Below are 24,638 nucleotides of genomic sequence, written 5' to 3'. Positions count from 1 at the left end.
CAGACAAGGGGAAGGAGAGTAACAATAATTTTGGATAAAACGCATAAGCAAACACAAAATATCGACGAGCGAGGGACAAAATAACAACGTTTTATTTACAAAAGGTAGTGATAATAAGTGCCAAATATGTGGATATATAGAACAATAAATATTTACAAATATATATTGAAAATCACAGACAACAAATGGGACACAAAATATCTAAACGAGTAGATAGGAGAGTTGGAGAGATGAGACGCAAGTGTAACCCTGGTGAAATAGTTGAATAATTATTTATAATATTATTCAGAGCAGTATAATCATATTATTATTATATCTACAAGTCTTTATTAATATAATAAGCAAAATAAAATTCATGTATACAAATGTAGTTTAAGGTAAAGTAACAGCCAATTGTAGGATCGGGTTGTTAGCTCCGCCCCTTCCAGCTTGCCGGCAGAGAGAGACACAGAGCAGAGACGAGACCGGTTATCTGAGCAATAGAGAGGAGTAAACTTGAACAAAAAGGATAGAATACGGTATGTTACGATTCCTAAACTGTTTAAAAGTGTTGGTAGCTGTACTAAATCAAGTTGTACCTGCAAAATAGTTGTTATTTAGCATGATAGTGAGTTTAAGAGTGTGTTGAAGTCAGACCGCATGTTGCATTGCGTTTACAGTGCACTGACGCCATTTTGAAATCGCGTGTGTGTGAAAAGGCCATAGAGAGATAAGGGCATTGTGAATTTGACAGGTATTTTATTATAATATCTCATTTTATAGTATTCATGTGCATGTATGTGTTTTATTTGTTCCATGTGTTGTATATTTTGTATGTTTTTTAACTTATTTTGAACACATTAAACTTATTTATATATTCTGGTCTGTGATCAGGCCAGGTTTTTTTCTGAGGAGATTTTCCCGGTTTCCCTGGATTCTTTGTATTGATGGCGAGCCTCCCACGTCGACCTGGAAAGTCGTGAAGTACCCAAATTTTCAGTTTATCCTCCTTTCACCGGATAAAGTAAGAATATACCAAAAAGTTATTTCCTTTAATGGACTGGGATTCCGAACACAGCTGTAAGGACTGATTTTCTTGACAGAAAAAACAGAACTTGAACTTAATTGAACTGAGTTCACTGATTTCAGTGTGAACAACCATACTGATTTATTTGTGTTATTTTTATGGTTTCTTTTGGTTTTACTTGAACTCATTTATTGTGATTTTGTTTTTTGATTTATGACAATTGTAAAGTGGGTGCACCCTGGGGACCATGTGTAAATAGTTTTGTATTTCTAAGGTAATTATTGTTTTCTGAGAAAAATATAAGGAAAGAGAAAAAACATACAATCCAAAGTAAAAGTATTTTTATATTTAAAACATACCTTTTGTGTCTGGTTATTGCTCAGTTACACCCCCACCTCCTTTTACTTACCTTGAAGTCTTCTGATTATATTGTCTGGTCCAATATTACATAAATTCAGTACACCCGTTACAAATGTGGCAAGCCAGCCAGGAGGTGGCGCTGTAGCTGAGTAATAATGTTTATATAAGCAACTAAAATATAATCTTTTGACATTCAACTTAGGAAAAATATATATAATAAATATCTAACTAAATATGGATATAGTTGAGGCAGAGAACATTAAAATTCCAAACTCCCTGATTATCAGTGGCTTGACTAACACAGAGCATGATGAAGAATTAATGGACATACTGAAAAGATATGGTTCTTTTGCAAGAACTTTTGTCATCAGTGACAGAGAATCAGCATTCTATCAGAACACAATAATTGAGTATAACAGTGGTCAAGCCTTGCAGTCTCTTGAATCCCAGCTGCCTTATACTCACCAGTCATCAAGTGATCCAGAAATCACTTACCACGTGAAGGCACTGTCTAGCATCTTCACCCAGGAAATGGGAAGTAATGTTACTAAATCCTATATTCAGGAATTAAAAGAAATAGCAAAGCTGAGTGGAACTAATTTTGAGGCAGTCTTAAATCAGGTGCTAACTCAAATGAGTTCAGAGCTTACCTCAGTGTCCACTGATTTTGCAGATGGAGATGCAAACCAGAATGAACCATCTCAAGCACTTCCTGATCAGAGTGTTGAGACAGCCTCTGTGAAGACAAGTCAGGTAGAAGGACCACAATCACAGGATACGCCCATAAAATCTAACCCACCGTCCCCACTTACACATCAACAGATGCTTAATCCACCAGAAGTCCAGAAGCTTATAGTTGAACATGTAGTAAGAAGTGGTGATGTGGCTGGCCAAGGGCCTATGCAAACTAGGCTTCGAGCCTTCTCTGGTAGGAGTCCCAGGCCCAATAGTGAGGCTGACTATGACACATGGCGCTCCAGTGTTGAGTTTCTTCTAAAAGATCCTAGCATGTCTGACTTGCATGTGTCTAGGAAGATGGTGGACAGTCTCTTGCCACCTGCAGCTGATGTTATTAAACATCTACGCCCTGATGCTCCATCTTCTGTTTATCTTCAATTACTAGATTCAGCTTTTGGTATTGTTGAGGATGGAGATGAGCTCCTTGCAAGATTTATGAATACGCTGCAGGATGCTGGTGAGAAACCCTCAACTTATCTGTATAGATTACAAACAGCCTTGAGTGTAACTATCAAAAGAGGTGGTATTATGCCTGACGAATCAGACCGATATCTTCTCAGACAATTTTGTAGAGGCTGTTGGGACAATGACTTAATTACTGATCTGCAGCTTGAGCAAAAACGTGACCATCCTCCTTCCTTTGCAAAACTTCTGCTGATGTTACGCACAGAAGAGGATAAACACACAGCTAAGGTTGATCGTATGAAAAAACATCTTGGGTCTGCTAAACAAAAAGCACTGATGCACTCTCAAAGAACATGGGTTTCTGCTGAGTTGGAGCAGAAAGAGGCTTCAGGTGCGGTTTCAAGTGCAACTGAAACACAAGAGCTCAAGAAACAAATAGTCAAGCTCCAAAGTCAGTTATCCAGTTTTATGGCCAAGCCTAAACCTCAAAAGAAATTGCCAGTACGAGAAGCAGTAGGCAGCCAGGGCAAAGACAAAAATCAAACTGCTGCTACCGTTAGAGCAAATTCAGTCAGTAAGAAGTCAACAGACAGGCCAAGACCAGGATACTGTTTTGTATGCGGGGAAGATGGCCATGTAGCTGCTTCATGCACTTCCGAACCCAACCCTGTTCTTGTCGCTACAAAGCGTAAGCTGCTGAGAGAGAAGCAGCTGCAGTGGGACTCTCAGAACTCCACCCTTAGCCCTCATTTAAACTAAAGCCAGCCCGTGTTGAGGGACAGACGGGGGCTGAATTCAAATCAGATTGTCCCACTTCTAAACGTGTCTCAAACAAATGTCAATCTTCCAGAATGTCAAATGCTACACTTCCAAAAGGGTTAGTTGGTGCTAGATGCATTGCAGAAATCAGCATAGCTGGTGAAATGTGTCAGTGTTTATTGGATACGGGGTCACAAGTTACAACAGTCCCCAAATCCTTTTATGAGCAACATCTTTCTGTGTATCCCATTAACCCCATAAATGACATCTTGGAAGTAGAAGGAGCCAATGGCATTTCTGTCCCATATGAAGGCTATATTGAAGTTATTATCGCTTTTCCAGAGGAGTTCCTGGGGGTGAGTGTTGAAGTACCTACCATCGCATTAGTAGTGCCTGATGTGAAATCCCATGATCAGTCTATGGTCCTAATTGGCACGAACACATTGGATGTTCTTTATGAGCAGAATTTGAAGATAAATCCTCCAACTTACCAACCATCTGCATTTGGTTACAGAGTGGTTTTGCGCACACTGGAGGCAAGGCGGAAACAAAACACAAGTGGTATCCTTGGTTGTGTACGATTAAAAGGCAATGTACCTGAGGTCATGTCTGCAGGACAGACTGTAGTGGTGGAAGGTTCCGTTGAAGTGCCTTCTGGAGTTGACAAGTGTGTGGTAGTGGAGCAACCATTTAACTCATCCTTACCTGGTGGGGTGTTTGTTAAAAGATGTTTATTAACCGTTCCAAAAAGCCAGCATTGCTGTCTTCCAGTGGTGCTTACAAATGAAACTGAACATCAAATAACCATTCCACCAAGGTGTACTATTGCTGAACTTCATGTGGTTGACTCAGTACTCTCTCAACCAAATGCCACCTTTGAGGATGAACACTTATCTGTGCAAGAGCTTGATTTTTCCTCAAATTTTGGTGAATCCCCACTACCCCAAGGGTGGAAAGATCGCATCACCAAAAGGCTCAGAGAAATGCCTGAAGTTTTCAGTCATCATGACCTAGACTTTGGTCACACTCAAAAAGTGAAACATCGCATACAGTTAAATGATGAAACTCCTTTTAAGCAAAGAGCACGGCCTATCCACCCACATGATGTTGAGGCAGTCCGTCAGCATCTTCGTGATCTCCTTGCCAGTGGAGTCATTCGAGAGTCACAGTCACCCTTTTCTTCACCCATAGTGGTAGTAAGGAAGAAGAATGGGGAAGTAAGGCTGTGTATTGACTATCGAAAACTGAATCTTCAGACAGTGAAAGATGCGTATGCTCTGCCAAATCTTGAGGAGGCTTTCTCTGCTCTGACAGGGTCAAGATGGTTTTCCGTGCTTGATTTAAAATCTGGGTACTACCAGATAGAAGTTGAGGAGTCAGACAAATTTAAAACCGCATTTGTCTGCCCACTGGGGTTCTGGGAATTCAATCGTATGCCCCAGGGTGTGACCAACGCACCAAGTACTTTCCAAAGATTGATGGAGAAGTGTATGGGAGATATTAATCTTAAACAAGTACTGGTCTTTTTGGACGATCTGATAATATTCTCAGACACTCTTGAGGAGCACGAAAGACGTCTGTTGAATGTTCTATCTCGCCTAAAGGAATACGGGCTGAAACTGTCTCTGGAGAAATGTAAATTCTTTCAAACTTCTGTCCGTTATTTAGGCCATATTGTGTCAGAACGTGGAGTGGAAACAGATCCAGAAAAGATACAAGCCTTAAAAACCTGGCCGAGTCCCAAGAATCTAAAAGAACTGAGGTCATTTCTTGGCTTTTCCGGCTACTATCGCCGATTTATTAAAGATTATTCCAAGATTGTGAAGCCACTCAATGATCTTACATCAGGATACCCACCATTAAGGAAGAGCACTAAAAAGAGTGACAAGAAGGGTCAGTACCATAACCCTAAGGAACCATTTGGAGGTCGTTGGACATCCCTTTGCGAGGAAGCTTTTCAGTCCATCATCAAAAAGCTAACTAGTGCACCAGTACTGGGCTTCGCTGACCCCAAGCTCCCTTATTTTCTCCATACAGATGCTAGTGCCAAAGGGTTAGGAGCTGCACTGTATCAGAACCAAGATGGACAGTTACGTGCTATTGCATTTGCAAGCAGAGGACTGTCATACAGTGAATCTAGGTATCCAGCACATAAACTAGAGTTTCTTGCTCTTAAATGGGCAGTTGCTGAAAAGTTTAGTGACTATCTTTATGGTAGTCAATTCACTGTCATTACTGACAGCAACCCTCTTACACATGTTCTTACCACTGCAAGGTTGGATGCTACTAGCTATCGTTGGCTTGCAGCCCTTTCCACTTTTTCATTTACACTGCAGTATAGGGCAGGCAAGTTGAATGTTGATGCTGATAGTCTTTCAAGGCGACCTCAGGATCCATCACCAGAAAGTCATATGAACCAAAAGGAACGAGAGAGGATCCAGCAGTTCATACAACATCAAATGGCAAATGCAGAAGATTCTGTCTATGTCACAAGTGAAGTCATCCAAGCTATCTGTGAGAAGCACTTTGTTAGGTTTTCAGCTGACGCTGAGCCAGGCATTGCTCTTTTAAACTCCCTGTCACTGTGTTCATGTTCCATACCAGACTGTTATGAACAAGAAAGTAGCTCAGATGGGTCAGTCGATCTATTGCACCTTTCAAAAGATCTTGGTGACAAACAAAGGGCCGATCCAGTTCTTCGAGAGGTGATATCACACTTGGAGTCAGGAGAAAAACCATCACCTGCAGTAAGGAAGGAACTTCTTTGTCTTCCGTACTACTTGAAGGAGTGGAACCGCCTTGAGTTAAAGGACGGAGTTCTCTACAGGAAACGGAGAGATAAGGATTCCATTACTTACCAGCTAATACTTCCAGAAGCACTAAGATCCTCTGTGTTGAGTAGTTTGCATGATAGTATGGGTCACATGGGGATTGAAAGGACGTTGGATCTGGTTAGAACACGATTTTTTTGGCCAAAAATGGCTGCCGATGTAGAACAGAAAATCAAGACATGTGGTCGTTGTGTGCGAAGAAAGTCTCACCCTCAAAAGGCAGCGGCCTTGGTCAACATCCAGGCCACCCGACCACTACAACTAGTCTGTATGGACTATCTTTCGATAGAACCTGACCGCAGCAACACAAAGGACATCTTGGTGATCACAGATTTTTTCACTAAGTATGCTGTGGCTATCCCTACACCAAATCAAAAGGCAAGAACCGTAGCAAAGTGTCTCTGGGAAAACTTTATTGTGCACTATGGGTTCCCAGAACGCTTACATAGTGACCAGGGCCCAGACTTTGAGTCACGCACAATCAAAGAGCTTTGTGACATATCTGGCATCAAGAAAATTCGAACAACACCTTACCATCCAAGGGGAAATCCTGTCGAACGCTTCAACAGAACCCTGCTGGACATGCTTGGCACATTAGAAGAGAAAGATAAAGTTCATTGGAAGGATTTTGTTAAGCCGTTGGTTCACGCATATAATTGCACGAAGCATGAAGTGACAGGATTCACCCCTTATGAGTTGATGTTCGGGCGCCAACCTAGGTTGCCTGTAGACCTTGCTTTTGGTTTACCATATCATGATCACCCAAAAACATCCCATTCTGAATATGTAAAACATCTAAAGTCACATCTGGAAGAGAGCTATTTGCTTGCATCTAATAAAGCATTAAAGAATGCTGAGAGGAATAAAATCAGATTTGACAAACTTGTGACAAACTCATCCTTGGAAGTCAATGACCGTGTGTTGGTGAGGAACGTTCGGTTACGAGGTAAACACAAGTTAGCAGACAAGTGGGAGTCCGAGGTGTATGTAGTAGTGAAACGAGCAGGTGACTTGCCCGTGTATACTGTTCGTCCTGAAACAAAGGATAGCCCTCTCCGTACACTTCATAGGGACCTTCTGCTTCCTTGTGGATTTTTACCAGCTTCAGAAATTTCAAGCCACCCATTAACCAAACCTCCCTCTAAACCTAGGACACGGAGAAACCCTGGCAAAGAACCATCTGATGATGACAACATCTCTGATCCAGAGGATGAATATCCTAATGGTCATCATGATACTCTCCCAGAAATGGAAACTGTACGGTTTTCTACAGTCCATAACATACACAAATCAAAGGGAACTTCAAATGTTTCTTTGAATACAGATTCAGTTAATCTAAAGCCTTCAGAAGGTAACAATACACCATACTTACCTGTTGATACTCCAAAAGATTACTCACATGTTGACACTCCAGCTGACAATTCCTTTGCCAATGTTCCCGATACATACTCACCTGATAATGCTCCAGAGGAATACTTACCTGCTGATATTTCAGTTGACGATTCACCTGTTAATGATCCACATGACACTGTGAAAGGTCACACACCTGAAGAGGAAACAGAAACTTACATACCTGTTGAAGGTGGAGATAAAGAGGAAGTGGAGGAAAGTACTGTAATATCAGATGTTTCTGTGGAGAAGGAACAGCCCAAAGCTGAGAGAGGACATAATCCAAATGTACCACTCAGACGCTCAAGTAGACAAAGAGAGGAACCTAACAGACTTAACTATCTTCAACTCGGGAATCCCCTTTCTTATGTTGTCCAGTCTCTCTTTCAGGGGTTAAGCTCTGCCATTGTTAGCTCCCTAAATGGTGTTGAAAGTCCCGGTACCCTTTCCAACTTACCTGATGCCTCATTGAATGTAGTGACTAATCAGCCACTCAGAGCATGCAAAGGGACTTGCATGATTTCAGGGGGGGAAAGTGTAACCCTGGTGAAATAGTTGAATAATTATTTATAATATTATTCAGAGCAGTATAATCATATTATTATTATATCTACAAGTCTTTATTAATATAATAAGCAAAATAAAATTCATGTATACAAATGTAGTTTAAGGTAAAGTAACAGCCAATTGTAGGATCGGGTTGTTAGCTCCGCCCCTTCCAGCTTGCCGGCAGAGAGAGACACAGAGCAGAGACGAGACCGGTTATCTGAGCAATAGAGAGGAGTAAACTTGAACAAAAAGGATAGAATACGGTATGTTACGATTCCTAAACTGTTTAAAAGTGTTGGTAGCTGTACTAAATCAAGTTGTACCTGCAAAATAGTTGTTATTTAGCATGATAGTGAGTTTAAGAGTGTGTTGAAGTCAGACCGCATGTTGCATTGCGTTTACAGTGCACTGACGCCATTTTGAAATCGCGTGTGTGTGAAAAGGCCATAGAGAGATAAGGGCATTGTGAATTTGACAGGTATTTTATTATAATATCTCATTTTATAGTATTCATGTGCATGTATGTGTTTTATTTGTTCCATGTGTTGTATATTTTGTATGTTTTTTAACTTATTTTGAACACATTAAACTTATTTATATATTCTGGTCTGTGATCAGGCCAGGTTTTTTTCTGAGGAGATTTTCCCGGTTTCCCTGGATTCTTTGTATTGATGGCGAGCCTCCCACGTCGACCTGGAAAGTCGTGAAGTACCCAAATTTTCAGTTTATCCTCCTTTCACCGGATAAAGTAAGAATATACCAAAAAGTTATTTCCTTTAATGGACTGGGATTCCGAACACAGCTGTAAGGACTGATTTTCTTGACAGAAAAAACAGAACTTGAACTTAATTGAACTGAGTTCACTGATTTCAGTGTAAACAACCATACTGATTTATTTGTGTTATTTTTATGGTTTCTTTTGGTTTTACTTGAACTCATTTATTGTGATTTTGTTTTTTGATTTATGACAATTGTAAAGTGGGTGCACCCTGGGGACCATGTGTAAATAGTTTTGTATTTCTAAGGTAATTATTGTTTTCTGAGAAAAATATAAGGAAAGAGAAAAAACATACAATCCAAAGTAAAAGTATTTTTATATTTAAAACATACCTTTTGTGTCTGGTTATTGCTCAGTTACACCCCCACCTCCTTTTACTTACCTTGAAGTCTTCTGATTATATTGTCTGGTCCAATATTACATAAATTCAGTACACCCGTTACACAAGCGGCATCCAAACAATAGAAATAAATAAAACAAAACAACCTATTCTATTGGCCCAAATTTACCCTAACAATCCAAAAAGAAAAACATATACATTTTTGTAAAGAAAATCTTAGCGTTTCTGACACATTACCTTACCTATATTATGATAACAGATAAACAAAAGTACAGTGGGTGGAGCTCGCCCTTTACCTACCCTAGCTGCCGAAAAAAAAAAAAGAAAAATAGCGGCCATTAATTTACAGACATTTACTGTAAAATAATAGACGTTAAATTACTGAAATATCCTTAAATTAAAATTTCTGTAACTTTCCATCTGTGGTTTTACAGTAAATGTCTGTAATTTAATGGCCATTATTTTATGGGTTTTTTTCTGGCATCCTAGCTTTTTTTCCGTGTAGTGTGTCTAACAAAAGTGATATACAAAGCCAGTTCACATTGTATGTCACACGGCATTCTTACCTGTCCCACTCTGATGGTGAAAAAAAACTAACGGTGGACAAATGGAGAATAGACAACAAAAGTGGACATATACCAAAATGTAACACACTAACTGAACAGATTGAAACGATTCACTGATGATTGACACACCACAACACAGAAATTCCAAGTGTCCTGGGCCTTGCAAGTAGTGTCCTGTCACTACTTTTATGCCACTGTGGCAGTGGCTGGATTGGAGACAGTATGATGACATCAAGGGAGACATAGCAAACAGCTGAGCAGCATGAGCCAATAGTAACAAACTGTAGAAATGAGAGAGAGAGAGAGAGAGAGAGAGAGAGAGAGAGAGAGAGAGAGAGAGAGAGAGAGAGAGAGGCTGTTGAAAGGAGAAAAAAATCATGATCACAAAGTATAGGGACAAAACAATCATTCTGATAATGTAGATATTGGACTGAAGCAGCTAATACTAATTCACATTGACAAAGGGCAGAAGGGTGTTGAATAACTACTGAGAGATTTCAGCTGCTGTCTGGGGTTTCACTACCTTTCTACATCTTCCTTCCTTCGTGTGTTCAATACTTTTTTCCCTGTGACATTTAATTGTATTACACAACTTCATTTATAAACTATTTAGTTGTGTTTTCTTTGCATATATGGATTTCTTTGGCTGTTACCAACATCCGGGGAAAACTTTAAGTCAATAGGACCTTAAGAAATATGTTTCCTTGAAAAATATGGTGATGTGTTTAATACTTATTTTCTCTACTGTACATGGTCATAGCCTTTGGTGCAGCATTTCTTTTTTATTATGAAATGAACCTGGCTGAGTAAAAAATAGACTAACTGTGTATTATTCATTCACAAGTTGGCACCAAACAGTTCAAAACTGTCAAAAAACATGACATGACAGAAAAGCAGACAAATATTAATGTGGATTTAAGTATATGGATTTGAACATATTTACTGGTGGTCAAGGTGATTTGAAGTCATGCGTTATTTAGAGGTGGTTAACTGGGAATAACATACCTTGGAATGGTGTGACTGACCAATCAGAAGCAAGTAAAATATACACACCCACTGTTTACATTGAAACACGCCTACCTTTGTTTCATGTATCATGCACAACAGTGCTGTTATGGTTACAAAAACCCCAGTACCGATCTTATAAAACACTGTTTAATTATTTCACACTTGACACATACAGTAGATGCTAATGTAAACTATTTTTGTAGAAGTGCTTTTATGGTGCACTTATCCATATGCATCTCAGTGTGAAGCAGGTCTTTGGTACCCTTAAGAGTAACAAACAATCGTGAGTGTGTGTGTCTATGTGTGTATGTGTGTACGTTCCTCAAGTCCCTCGAGACCCTCCTTGAACTAATCTATAAAGTTCAGGCTGACAGTGAGCCTCATTAAAAGCGGGGAGTCCATCACCTGTGATATTAATAAGGCACTTAGTTTCCTAAAGCTGCACACACAGCGCTCGCCCCACCATGCATCCCAAAGCCAAAGACCATAAATTATTAAATCAGGAAAACAATGAATGCAGCTTCTTCAGTCACTGCATAATTCAGCACAAATGTCACCCAAAAAAAACTAATCACACACTGTCATAAACATAGCAATTATTTGTTTTAATCTGTCTTTTGAAAACTAAGAATGAGACAAACTTTTTTGTTGTAAAATCCAAAATTGCACTGTGAACCATTATTATTATTAACCTAAACTAAACATATTTTAAAAAGGTGTCATTTGTTGACTTGGTTAATGCATTAATTAATATTTAATGAATGAATGAGGTGACGCAGTGGCGCAGTAGGTAGTGCTGTCGTCTCACCGCAAGAAGATAGCTGGTTTGAGCCTCAGCTGAGTCAGTTGGCATTTATGTGTGGAGTTTGCATGTTCTCCCTCAGTTCGCGTGGGTTTCCCCCAGGTGATCCTGTTTCCCCCACAGTCCAAAGACATGTGGTACAGGTGAATTGGGTAGGCTAAATTGTCCGTAGTGTATGAGTGTGTATGGATGTTTCCCAGAGATGGGTTGCAGCTGGAAGTGCATCCGCTGCGTAAAACATGTGCTGGATAAGTTGGCGGTTCATTCCGCTGTGGCGACCCCGGATTAATAAAGGGACTAAGCCGAAAATGAAAGTCCGTCAAAGTCCGTCAGAAAGTCAACAGTGCCACCAACCCTCGCTTACTTTTTAAAACATATTCCTCCCCCCTCTATCCTCCTCCTCTACCCGCATTCTCCACACTCACTACTGATGACTTTGCTACATTCTTTTGCACCAAAACTGCAAAAATCAGTGCTCAATTTGCTGCACCTACAACAAACATGCAAGATACACCACCAACACCACACACACTCACCTCTTTTTCCCAGCGCTCTGAGTCTGAGGTGTCCAATCTCGTGCTATCAAGCCATGCAACCACCTGTCCGCTTGATCCCATTTCCTCTCATCTCTTGCAAGCCATTTCTCCTGCAGTCATACCAACACTGATGCACATAATTAACTCATCTCTTGACTCTGGTCTATTCCCTACTTCATTTAAGCAGGCTAGGGTAACCCCACTGCTAAAGAAACCCAACCTGGATCAAACGCTACTTGAAAACTACCGACCGGTATCCCTGCTTCCATTCATGGCCAAGATTTTGGAGAAACTAGTGTTCAATCAAGTCCTGGACTTTCTTACTCAAAACAACCTCATGGACAACAAGCAATCTGGCTTTAAGAAAGGCCACTCAACTGAGACTGCCCTGCTCTCAGTCGTGGAGGATCTCAGACTGGCTAAAGCAGACTCTAAATCATCTGTCCTCATCTTGCTGGATTTATCAGCTGCTTTTGACACTGTAAACCACCAGATCGTGCTATCTACGCTTGAGTCACTGGGCGTCGCAGGCACTGTTATTCAATGGTTCAGTTCTTACCTCTCGGACAGGTCATTCAGGGTGTCTTGGAGGGGAGAGGTGTCCAACCTACAGCATCTAAACCAGACATGTCCAAAGTCCGGCCCGGGGGCCAAATGCGGCCCGTGGTCAAATTTAATCTGGCCCGCAGCCTCTGTAATAGAATTAATAACTTCTGGCCCGCACATATACTTAATAAGTGCTGTTCCTAAATACTGTTCCTAATTTACCCACTAGAGGCAGGAGCACTCTATGCGACATCACCCCGTGTAACCTTTTACCCCCAATTTTCTAAAATGGCGACAATAAATAAGAAAAGGAAAGTTGACTGCGAGGGTCGACGCTTCAAAGATGGGTGGAAATTGGACTATTTCTTCACAGAAATACGTAACAACTGTGTCTGTCTCATTTGCAAAGAGACAGTGGCTGTTTTTAAAGAGTTCAACGTCAAGCGACATTACCAAACGAAACACGCTGACATGTATGATAATTTGACAGGGGAGGAACGCAGCAAGAAATTGACACAACTTGAAGCTAGTTTAATCTCACAGCAGCAGTATTTTTCAAGAGCCCGAGAGTCAAATGAGAATTCCACAAAGGCTAGTTACGAGGTAGCAACACTGATCGCGAATCATTGCAAACCTTTCACTGAGGGTGAATTTGTCAAAGGCTGCGTGATGACTATGGTGAAGAAAATATGTCCTGAGAAGCAGCAAGAGTTTGCTAAAGTCTGCCTGGTACGTAACACCGTGGCACGCAGGATTGAAGAAGTGTCGTCAGACATCAAAAGACAATTGGGAGTCAGAGGAAAGGAGTTTGAATTTTTTTCGCTAGCTTGCGACGAAAGCACAGATGCCTCGGACACTGCTCAGTTGCTTATTTTTTTGAGAGGAGTGGACAATGAAATGAACGTTACTGAAGAACTACTTGACCTCCAGAGCCTGAAAGCCCAAACGAAAGGAACAGACTTATTCTCTTCTGTTTGCGCTGCCATGGATGACATGAAACTCCCGTGGAAGAAAATTTCTGGGATTATTACGGATGGTGCACCATCCATGGCTGGCGAACGAAGTGGATTAGCAACACTAATATGCAACAAAGTAAGTGAAGAAGGGGGTCAAGCTGTAAAACTCCATTGCATCATTCATCAGCAAGTTCTGTGTGCCAAACATCTCCAATACGAACATGTTATGAAACCGGTGATAAAGGCTATTAACTATATCCGCTCCAGAGCGCTATTCCACCGCCAGTTTCAACAGTTTTTAAGCGAGATTCATGCAGAATATGGAGATGTTGTCTATTTCACTGACGTGCGATGGCTCAGTCGGGGTTCTGCACTGTCGCGCTTCTACTCTCTTAGGCAGCAAATCAGTGAGTTTTTGGCTGAAAAGGGACAACCTATGCAAGAACTAAGTGACCCCATGTGGCTAGCTGATTTGGGCTTTCTAGTTGATATCACAAAGCACCTTAATGTCCTTAACACCAGTCTCCAGGGACCAGACGCAGTCATAAGCCAACTATATTCACACATTAAAGCCTTTGGAACCAAGCTCAAACTGTTTGAAAGACACCTGTCGCAGACCCAGCCCAATACTGCACATTTTTCAGCGCTGCAAGAAATCATGGCCAGATTCCCAGAGAGCAATGTCAATGCGCAAACAAAGAGGTACGCATCAGATATTAAATCTTTGGCTGAAGAGTTCAGACAACGCTTTCGGGATTTTACAGCTATTGAGAAGGATATCGCTCTCTTTTCCTCACCTTTCTCCGTGGACACAGATAATGTTCCAGACCATTTACAGCTGGAGCTCATTGAGCTGCAGTGTGACGCCGAGAGCCGCAGTCGGCACCAGCAACTTTCTCTCGCCAACTTTTACCGACAGCTGGATAAAGGCAGGTTTCAAGAGATTCGAGAGTTTGCTAAGAAAATGCTGAGCTTGTTTGGGTCGACGTATTTGTGTGAGAAGACATTCTCGGTTATGAACTTAAATAAGAGTCGTGTGAGGACACAGCTCACAGACTCTCACCTGCGAGACATCTTGCGCATCAATACCTCTGCCTTTGAGCCAGACCTGGCAGTTGTGCTGCAGTACAGATCTCAGTATCACCCATCACATTAATGCAGGCAAGTCATTTGTCATTTAAATAACTCTGACTTTATTTTGTTTTGTTCAGTCACAAATTCAGACAAGTTGTCAGTTTTCAGTCCAGAAAAAACCGTTCAATCAACATTTATATTTGATGATATGTCATATATCAAATTAGTCCTGCACTTGTGGATAATCGTTTCTGTTATATAAAAATTCTGTGAACCTTTAACTCCCATGATAATATAATTCATGTTCAAATGAACCAAAATACATGTTTGATTGTTAAAATGAAAATAAAAAGAAAATGTGAAACACAGGATGGCTTGCTAAACTGTGTTTAAATATATTGTTGCTTTATTTAATGAACGTCAGTCGAGGTCGGCCCCCCACATTTTACAACATCAAATCCGGCCCCCTGTGCAAAAAGTTTGGACACCCCTGATCTAAATACTGGGGTACCTCAGGGCTCTGTTCTTGGGCCACTTCTCTTCACCATCTACACAACATCTTTAGGAACAGTCATCCAGAAACATGGATTTTCCTACCACTGCTATGCTGATGATACCCAGCTATACCTCTCTTTTCACCCTGATGATCCCTCGGTTCCAGCTCGCATTTCAACCTGCCTGTCAGACATTTCACACTGGATGAAAGATCATCATCTTCAGCTTAACCTCGCGAAAACGGAAATGCTTGAAGTTTCTGCCAACCCGACTCTACACCATAACTTTTCAATCCAGATGGATGGGGCAACCGTTACTGCATCCAAAATTGATGACCAACTAAACTTCTCTGACCACATTTCTAGAACTGCTCGATCTTGCAGATTCGCACTCTATAACATCAGAAAGATCCGACCCTTCCTATCTTCCTATCTGAACATACAGCTCAACTCATTGTTCAAGCTCTTGTTCTCTCCAAACTGGATTATTGCAACTCTCTACTAGCCGGGCTTCCAGCTAATTCTATCAAACCTCTTCAGCTGCTTCAGAGCGCAGCAGCACGAGTGGTCTTTGATGAACTTAAAAGAGCACATGTCACTCCGCTACTCACCCGTTTGCACTGGCTGCCAGTTGCTGCTCGCATCAAATTCAAAGCTCTGATGTTTGCTTACAAAGCGACCTCTGGCTTTGCTCCTTTGTATCTGCTCTCACTTCTGCAGATTTAAGTGCCCTCCAGAAACTTGCGTTCTGTGAATGAACGTCGCCTCGTGGTTCCATCCCTAAGAGGAAAGAAATCACTTTCCCGAACTCTCGCATTCAATCTGCCCAGTTGGTGGAATGAACTCCCTAACTGCATCAGAACGGCAGAGTCACTTGCTGTCTTCAAGAAACGACTAAAAACTCAACTGTTTAATCTCCACTTTCCTTCCTAATCTTAACTGCCTCTCTGGCTATACCACTAACTGTACTCGCTCTCAAAAAAAAACACTACTAATGCTTTGCTTCTTAGACTTTACACACCTGAAACTTGCCTATAGCACTTATTCACTGCTGCTCTTATAGATGTGTAAATTGCTTCCTTGTCCTCATTTGTAAGTTTCTTTGGATAAAAGCGTCTGTTAAATGACTAAATGTAAATGTAAATGTACTCGGAAAACAATGAACTAATCTTTACCTTAAAAAAAAACATCACACTTTGACTGATTAAAAAAAAAATGTTGCTAGTGTTCTATGATCTGTGCCTCAGGAGACATACGGTGTTAAAAAAACACTGCCAAACTGATATATGTACACACAGACTGGACTATAGTTTCTGTACAAATGGAATCATAAATATCAGTTTTAGTGTTCAGCCCTGACATGTAAAAACTTCTATTCCTTTCTGGTCCAATTAAATAGCTGGTTCTTTGTCAAAGATGGGATTAGACCCCCTAGTGATGGTAATGATAATAATGACTGTTAGCCACCTGGAGATTATTATTATATACTGTATATATTATTTTAATGTTACATTTTTTGTTGAGAACTGGTAATATATTATAAAATTGTCTCATTTGTTGGTTTATTCAACTTTACAAAAGCAGCCTATGGACATTTCCACCTTAAAATAATTGATATATCCGTTTTATATCAGCGGTAGAATAAATTTTAAATTTTGCTGCTGTGGTTCTGCCTAGTGTCTGCCTACTGTCACCTGAAATCATGCATGCTGCAATGGGTGAGTGACCTTTACATACAGCTCCACACACTCTTTCCAGCGGAACTTTGAGCATATAGAAATGCCTATGAACAGATCAGTGCCATCTGCTTTAATAGGATAGTTCACCCAAAATTACATTTTACTCAAAACAAAACAATATGGTCTAATACAGAACTAACACCAACATGAACACCATGTCAGTCCCACCAAAGAAATATTAGAGGGTTTTGGTGAGGGATTAAAAAAAAGCAATATGCTGATCAGACACTAACCTGAAAAAAGATTTGTATTGAATGGTATTAGGCTCAATGGTGCAAGGTGAAAGAAGCAACTGGCTGCCATGTGATGATGTTTGTTAAACGTGGTGTAGTATAACACAGCCTATTTTGCATTTTTTTCCAGGTTAGTCGACAATTGCACTTGAGTTTCAGAACACTGGTAACAGGCATTTGCACTTAGCAGCAACAAGGAGCTGTGAGAAAGGGTTGTAACCATGACTGTAATTTTACTGGGGGTTTTTCTGTACCATGGTTTTGCTTTAGTAATATTGTAGTATTAGTACACAGTAAAACTATAGTAATCATAACTTTAGGAACCACAGAACCAAAGCAGTTTGTACTGCGTTTAACAAAAGTTAAAATAAAAACAGGAATAGCAAGTTAAATTCTATGATACAGATTGCATTAAAGACATTTCTGTCTAAATAGGAAGAGAATGTAAAAAAAATAAAATAAAATAAAATAAATAAATAAATAAATAATATATATATATATATATATATATATATATATATATATATATATATATATATATATATATATATATATATATATATATATATATATAATAGGTGTAAAAAATAAAGTGAAAATCAATTGGTGATAAGTCCTGCAATGCAATGCTAAAAAGGTTTTCTATCAAATGTTTACATATAAACAAAAAACAAATTTAACACCATTAAATCTGGCGACGAAGTGGCGCAGTGGGTAGCACGATCACCTCACAGCAAGAAGGTCACTGGTTCAAGCCTTGGGTCAGTTGGCATTTCTGTGTGGAGTTTGCATCTTCTCCCCATTCTTGGCGTCGGTTTCCACCACAAGTCCAAAGACATGTGGTATAGGTGAATTGGGTAAGAAAAATTGTCCATAGTGAATGAGTGTGTATGGATGTTTCCCAGTGATGGGTTGCAGCTGCATCCGCTGCGTAAAATATATGCTGAATAAATTGGCAGTTTATTCCGCTGAGGTGACCCTGGATTAATAAAGGGACTAAGCTGAAAATAAAATGAATGAATGACCATTAAATCCACATATTATCTATGCTTCATTTTGTTTTTTTACTAGGGTTATACTTAAAATGCCGTAGGTAAACCATAGTTAATTTTCATAAGGAATTCAAGTGAACAGTTGGAATAGTTTTTTACTTTATTCTTTATTTATTATTGTCAGTATACATGATTTTTACTCGTTGAACCTTGTAGTTGTTTTGAAGCATTGGCAGTGTTATGAAAATATATAAAACAAAACCACACAATGTTAATGCGCATTTGTGTCAACAGCACCTACTAACATATAGACTTTCTCTTTCGTCTTTCTCTGCTTCATTCACGTGTCACATTTTGCCACTTCAGCACTCCAATTTTTAAATAGGCTACCCTCCCCCAACTACTAACTTATAACCTTATACTGTATATCCTCGTTTGCAGTATTCCAATAAGAATGATAAGATAGAAGAGGAACAAAACAAAATTCAAATTTAATTAGGATCCATGTACTGTAAAGGGAAAAAATAATCATAGTATTTTAAATAAATATAATAATAATAATAATAATAATAATAAAATAATAATAATGATAATGTTAATATAATGTCAATTAAATGAAATAAACTTTCTCATTTGCGGCATTCCATAAATAATTTTAAAACAACAACAATGACATAAGTTAGTAAGGATAAATATAGTTTTACAGATTACAGATTTCACGTAAAAACTGTAAAATGACAAACTTCTTTTTACAAATGTTTTTAGGCAAATCATTCCTACATAAATATATTTCAATACAATAAATTATAATAGATAAAATATATTAAATGAAAAAAAAAACATTCTTATTTGAAAAATTTTATTTTACATAGTTCATGTTGTTCTGATTTTCACTGAAAAAAGAAATCTTTAAGAAAAATATTTTCACATAAATAAATAATATTTAATAAAATTAAATAGCTTGCATACCAAATTCCTCTAGCAATTGATTATTTTATTACATTTTTTGGGGGGGTTGTTACTTTTATAACTTCTATTGTTCTAATTTTTAATGAATAAGTGTACTGATGCGAAATAGTGCACAGTAGATGCAAAAATGTGTAAAAATGTAAAGCATAAAAGCTTTATTTCAGTAGTCTTCTTGATACACAATATTCTACAAAATATGCTCCAAAATTGAAGAATTATTTTTGTGTGTGTGCAAATACAAAACATCATAAGCAGCTATAATTCATATTATTAGTGAATTTCTCTCCTTGAGTTTCTTTTCCTTACTTAATAGAATAAATAACACCTGGTTGGCCTTCCACTCATTAAAATCAGTATAAAAACAATCTGTTTGCCATATAAAAATGATTAAATCTGCCTGATATTATTTCCCAATGCAGTATGCTTCTTATTTACAGCAATACTTTTTCATCGTCCGATGTCATTAAAACACGTTCCACATTGTATTGTAGTTTTACTTAGTCCAGCTCATCAAATTCACCAGCAGTGGTGTCCTGGAAAAAAATAATTAAGCACAGTGCACAGCAGAGACGACAGGTCATAAACAAGTCCTTAAACAGAAAACAATTTTTTATTCCAGGACTTTCTGCTGTAGCCAGACACGGAACGCTATATGTGAAGTGTTCACCATATGTGCTTAAGACTAAGGCAGTGGAGATAACCTCTTTAAATAATTGCTCTATTTCAGCCATGATTGCAAACAATAACGCCGCTCACCCTTTTTCTCAAGATTAGAGCGATATGAATAAAATACAACCCAGCATTCAGCACAGAGGGTAGCATGAAGAATAAACGCACAGTGATTCCAAAGTGCCATTTATTGTTTATTTTGTTTCATGGTAATTTAGATAAGGGTAATTGCCAACAAGTGCCCCCAGGGCTCTACCACTGGCTTTTGCAGCAGGACCACGGCTATTGCTGTTTTCATTTTCCTTAAAGTTCAGGCTTGTAGGCCTACTACACAATGCACACACATTATAGGTCTGAGACCTTTATGTTTCACTTTGAAAACAGCCAGAATCATTTCTATTTAATGCCTGTCAGGTTGAAATTTATATTACAAAGAATTGTGGTCATTTCTATGATATTCAATTAGGCATAATGCAATAACTGTGCAATAAGAATTAGTTATAAGTTATAACTGAACACTGAATTTGAATAAGTGTTCAGACAAAAAAAAAATACCCTTTTAGTGTAGTTCATCTGAATAAATGTTAACACTGCCATCCAAAACTCAGGGCTCGAATTTACCAGTCTAAGCGTGTGGTCTAAAGCGCACAGCACGGGTGCATTCAGGGCTTGTCCGAATCCACTTTTGCTATTTTAAGAATGGTAAAAATGGTCGCGCACCTGGCACATAGTCGCTGGTTACGTATGTAACCTTGGTGCTATGACTGGCGGAAGACCGCCAGAGGCATTACAGAGTGGATACCTTCCTGTCCTTTCCCCTTGTCGAGAACCTAATAACAAAGTTGTCACCCCCAAGACCTTAATGACGTGTCCGCCTATAAATACCTCAGTCTACGTCATTACTTCCTCCGAGTCTTCTCGTTAACTTGAGTGACCAGAGTACATACGTAACCAGCGTTCTATTTCCTTGGCTACAGACCGCCAGAGGCATTACAGAGTGGAAGATGAATATCAAATTTGTCACGAGGGTTCATAACCTTAAAACCAGAACTGGGTTATACAAGAATAAAGATAACAAGCTTGTATGCCATGCAATTATTTTATTTATATTTTTTCTCTCAGTCAATTCTCTTTTCACCAAGGATTGCTGCAGCACAATTCATTTGGGCTGAAACAACATTAAGTCTGTAAAACCGTAAAAAAGTAGTGGGTGAGCTCCAGGTTGCTACCGAACAGATGTCCGCTAACTGGACCCCTCTTAACGTCGCCCATGATGCTGTCACTGAGCGTGTAGAGTGACACTTTACTGGATTCAGAAGAATCTCTCTGACGGAGGCATAGGCACTCGTGATGACCTCCATTATCCAATGCGCCAACCTTTGTTTTGACAGGGGATAACCCTTGAAACGGTCTGAAAAACAACTGATCAGTTCCTATAGAAACTTAGCGATCTAACTGGGCACAGCTCCCGTCTAACATCCGGGTTTGCTGAATGAAATGCCGGTAGCACTACTGGTGTATTAGTGAATTGACTCGACAAAACCTTAGGCAAAAATGCTGGATTTGGCCAGAGTGTCACCTTAGAATCATCAGGACCCCATTGAAGACATTCTCGAGATACAGAGAGCGCGTGTAATTCACTAACACTCTTCACGGATGTAATTGCCAGCAGAAAAGCAGTTTTTAGTGAAAGCCACTTAATATCCGCTGATGACAGTGGTTCGAATGGAAATTCGCACAGACTCCCGAGTACGATGTTGAGATTCCACTGTGGAATCGCTACCCTGCGGGGAGGATGCAGTCTATTAGCGCCTTTAAGAAAAGTGATCATTAACTTATGTGTTTCTATCGAGCATCCCTCTACTGAACCTCTGTGTGCTGACAACGCTGCTACATAGACCTTTAAGGTAGAGTACGAAGTCTTTCCAAGATGGTGCCGATGACAATGGCCGCCTCCGTGTCGTATTCTGCAGTAGTGTTTGTGTTTTTGTTAGTTTGTCCTGTCTCGAGTCATATTCCTACAATTAGTTTCACCAGAGACGAATTGTTGGACATTCGGGCACATACACTATTGAATATTTTTCCATACCTGGATTTATCTGATGTTCTGTTGGACATTGTAGTCAGAGGAGCCGCAGTGCTACTCAAACGCTTTCATGCGCGCAGACGAGAAAAGCGTGCAGGCGCGCTTGTGAAACTCAGACAGCACGGATTTCGGACCGCGTTGCCTAGCATCCATCTGGCAAATCTCCGCTCTCTACCCAACAAAATAGACAAACTCATTCTGCTCTCTCAGACAAACAGGGATTTTCTGCATTCAGCTGCTCTGTGTTTCACGGAAACCTGGCTGAACAACACCTTACCGGACAACGCGCTTCACCTACCGGGCTATCAGCTGTTCAGAGCGGATCGCGACGAAGAATCAACGCGGAAATCACGCGGTGGCGGGACGTGCTTTTACATCAATGAAAGGTGGTGTACAGATGTAACAGTTTTAAAGAAGATGTGCTGTCCAGATCTCGAAGCACTGTTTATTAACTGTGAGCCTTGTTACTCCCCGCGCGAGTTCTGCTCGTTCATCCTCGTCAGTGTTTACATTCCTCCGCTCGCGCACGCGAGCCTGGCGATACAGAAACTAGCTGATCAGATCACGGTGATAGAGCAACAACACCCAGACTCTGTTTAATCATTCTCTGGGATTTTAACAAAGCAAAACTATCCCGTAAACTGCCAAAATATAGACAGCATGTTACATGTCCCACAAGAGACAGCAATATACTGGATCACTGCTATGCTACAATAAATAATGCATACCGCTCCGTCCAACGAGCAGCTTTGGGACACTCTGACCATTGTTTGATTCATCTCATTCCAACCTACAGGCAGAAACTGAAAACAGCCAAACCTGTATTAAGATCTGTGAAAAGATGGACTAACGAAACAGAGCGGGATCTACAAGCCTGTTTCGACCTCACTGACTGGAGTGTTTTTGAAGCTGCTGCAAACGATCTGGATGAGCTCACAGAGACTGTAACATCTTATATCAGTTTCTGTGAAGACATGTGCATTCCTACCAGTACTCAACTCACATATAACAATAACAAACCATGGTTAACTGTAAAACTCAGACAGCTACGTCAGGCCAAGGGGGTTGTTACAGGAATGGGGATAGGGCCTTGTATAAGCAGGCCAAATACACTCTGGAAAAGGAGATCAGAATCGCAAAAAGGAACTATTCTGAGAAACTGAGGAGCCAGTTCTCTTCCAGCGACTCAGCATCTGTGTGGAAAAACATCACAAACTACAAGACACCATCCCCCAGCACTGTAGACAATGAACGACTTGCAAACGACCTGAATGAGTTTTACTGCCGGTTTGAGAAAACCCCCCACACCCACTCTGAACTACCCTTCACGCCACCATTAACACCTCCACCACCCCCCACCTCCCCCATACCTGCACTTCAGTTTAGTGAAGATGAGGTTCGCCAAGTCTTTCGGAAACAGAAGAGGAAAAAAGCACCAGGCCCAGATTTTATAACACCAGCCTGTTTAAAATCCTGTGCTGACCAACTGGCCCACATCTTCACCCTGATCTTCAACAGATCACTGGAGCTGTGTGAAGTGCCCTCCTGCCTCAAACGCTCCACCATCATCCCCATCCCAAAGAAACCCAAACTTAAAGGACTAAATGACTACAGACCGGTGGCACTAACATCTGTGGTCATGAAGTCTTTTGAAAAACTGGTGCTGGCCCACCTGAAGGACTTCACTGAACCCTCACTGGACTCTCTTCAGTTTGCCTACAGAGCAAACAGGTCTGTGGATGATGCAGTAAATATGGGACTGCATTATGCTCTGCAACACCTAGACAGACCAGGGACCTATGTGAGGATCTTGTTTGTTGACTTCAGCTCGGCGTTTAACACTATCGTCCCAAAACTTCTCCTGCCCAAATTTACTCAGCTCTCTGTGCCCACCTCTGTCTGTCAGTGGATCAACAGCTTCCTAACGGACAGGCAGCAGCTGGTGAAGCTGGGAAAATTCTCATCTAGTATCCGCACAATCAGCAGTGGTGCCCCCCAGGGGTGTGTCCTCTCCCCACTGCTCTTCTCCCTGTACACGAATGACTGCACTTCAAAAGACTCCTCTGTGAAGCTCTTGAAGTTTGCAGACGACACCACACTTATCGGCCTCATTCAGGACGGTGACGAGTCTGCTTACAGACAGAAGGTTAAGGAGTTGGCTGTCTGGTGCAGTCACAAAAACCTGGAGCTCAACACGCTCAAAACAGTGGAGATGATAGTGGACTTCAGGAGAAACCCCCCTGCTCTCCCCCCACTGAGCATCATGGACAGCATTGTAGCAGCAGTGGAGTCATTCAGGTTCCTGGGCACCACCATCTCTCAGGACCTGAAGTGGGACACTCACATTGACTCCATTGTCAAAAAAGCTCAACAGAGGCTGTACTTTCTTCGTCAGCTGAGGAAGTTTAACCTCCCAAAGGAGCTGCTGAAACAGTTCTACACCTCCATCATTGAATCAGTCATCTACACATCAATAACTGTCTGGTTTAGCTCAGCTACTCTTCCTACTCCCCAAGAACTGTACTTATCCAGAGCAAGCAGAAGGGCTGCCAAAATCACTCTGGACCCCTAACACCCAGCACACTGCCTCTTTGAACTTTTACCTTCTGGTCGACGCTACAGAGCACTGCGCACCAAAACAGCCCGACACAGAAACAATTTCTTCCCTCAGGCAATCCATCTCATGAACACTTGATGATAATAATTGCGAAACCAACATCACTACTTGCTATACACTTTTATACACATATACACTTATTTAACAACACACTTTACATGCCAATTTGCACATAACAGCTGCACATATAACGTTG

The 24,638-nt window shown here is 40.4% G+C and overlaps 2 protein-coding genes and 1 long non-coding RNA gene across 4 annotated transcripts; all 3 read left to right on the top strand.

Annotated features, from left to right (window-relative positions):
- Nucleotides 1–267: 267 nt before the first annotated feature.
- LOC130219297 (uncharacterized) lies at nt 268–1,360 on the top strand. Its single transcript, XR_008836049.1, has 2 exons — nt 268–518; nt 874–1,360. It is a non-coding gene; the product is annotated as an uncharacterized LOC130219297 (long non-coding RNA).
- A 4,872-nt stretch (nt 1,361–6,232) lies between these two features.
- Nucleotides 6,233–8,904, top strand: LOC130219290 (uncharacterized). Of its 2 annotated transcripts, none has more exons than XM_056451636.1 (2): nt 6,233–8,300; nt 8,656–8,904. In XM_056451636.1, the coding sequence occupies exon 1, from the start codon at nt 6,247–6,249 to the stop codon at nt 8,041–8,043; it is 1,797 nt and encodes a 598-aa protein (XP_056307611.1). In that variant the 5' UTR covers nt 6,233–6,246; the 3' UTR covers nt 8,044–8,300; nt 8,656–8,904. The 2 variants fall into 2 exon arrangements, with proteins under 2 accessions (XP_056307611.1, XP_056307621.1); XM_056451646.1 differs by lacking the exon at nt 8,656–8,904 and adding an exon at nt 8,442–8,513.
- Nucleotides 8,905–13,084: 4,180 nt separating this feature from the next.
- LOC130220560 (general transcription factor II-I repeat domain-containing protein 2) lies at nt 13,085–14,725 on the top strand. The gene has a single exon (XM_056452796.1). It carries the CDS (start codon nt 13,085–13,087, stop codon nt 14,723–14,725), a length of 1,641 nt encoding a protein of 546 aa, XP_056308771.1.
- Nucleotides 14,726–24,638: the final 9,913 nt, after the last annotated feature.

The sequence above is a fragment of the Danio aesculapii genome, chromosome 3 (genome assembly GCF_903798145.1).
Source record: "Danio aesculapii chromosome 3, fDanAes4.1, whole genome shotgun sequence".
Lineage (NCBI taxonomy): Eukaryota > Metazoa > Chordata > Actinopteri > Cypriniformes > Danionidae > Danio > Danio aesculapii.
The sequence above is the reverse complement of the archived record's forward strand: the minus strand, read 5'-3'. Positions and strand labels throughout refer to the sequence as shown.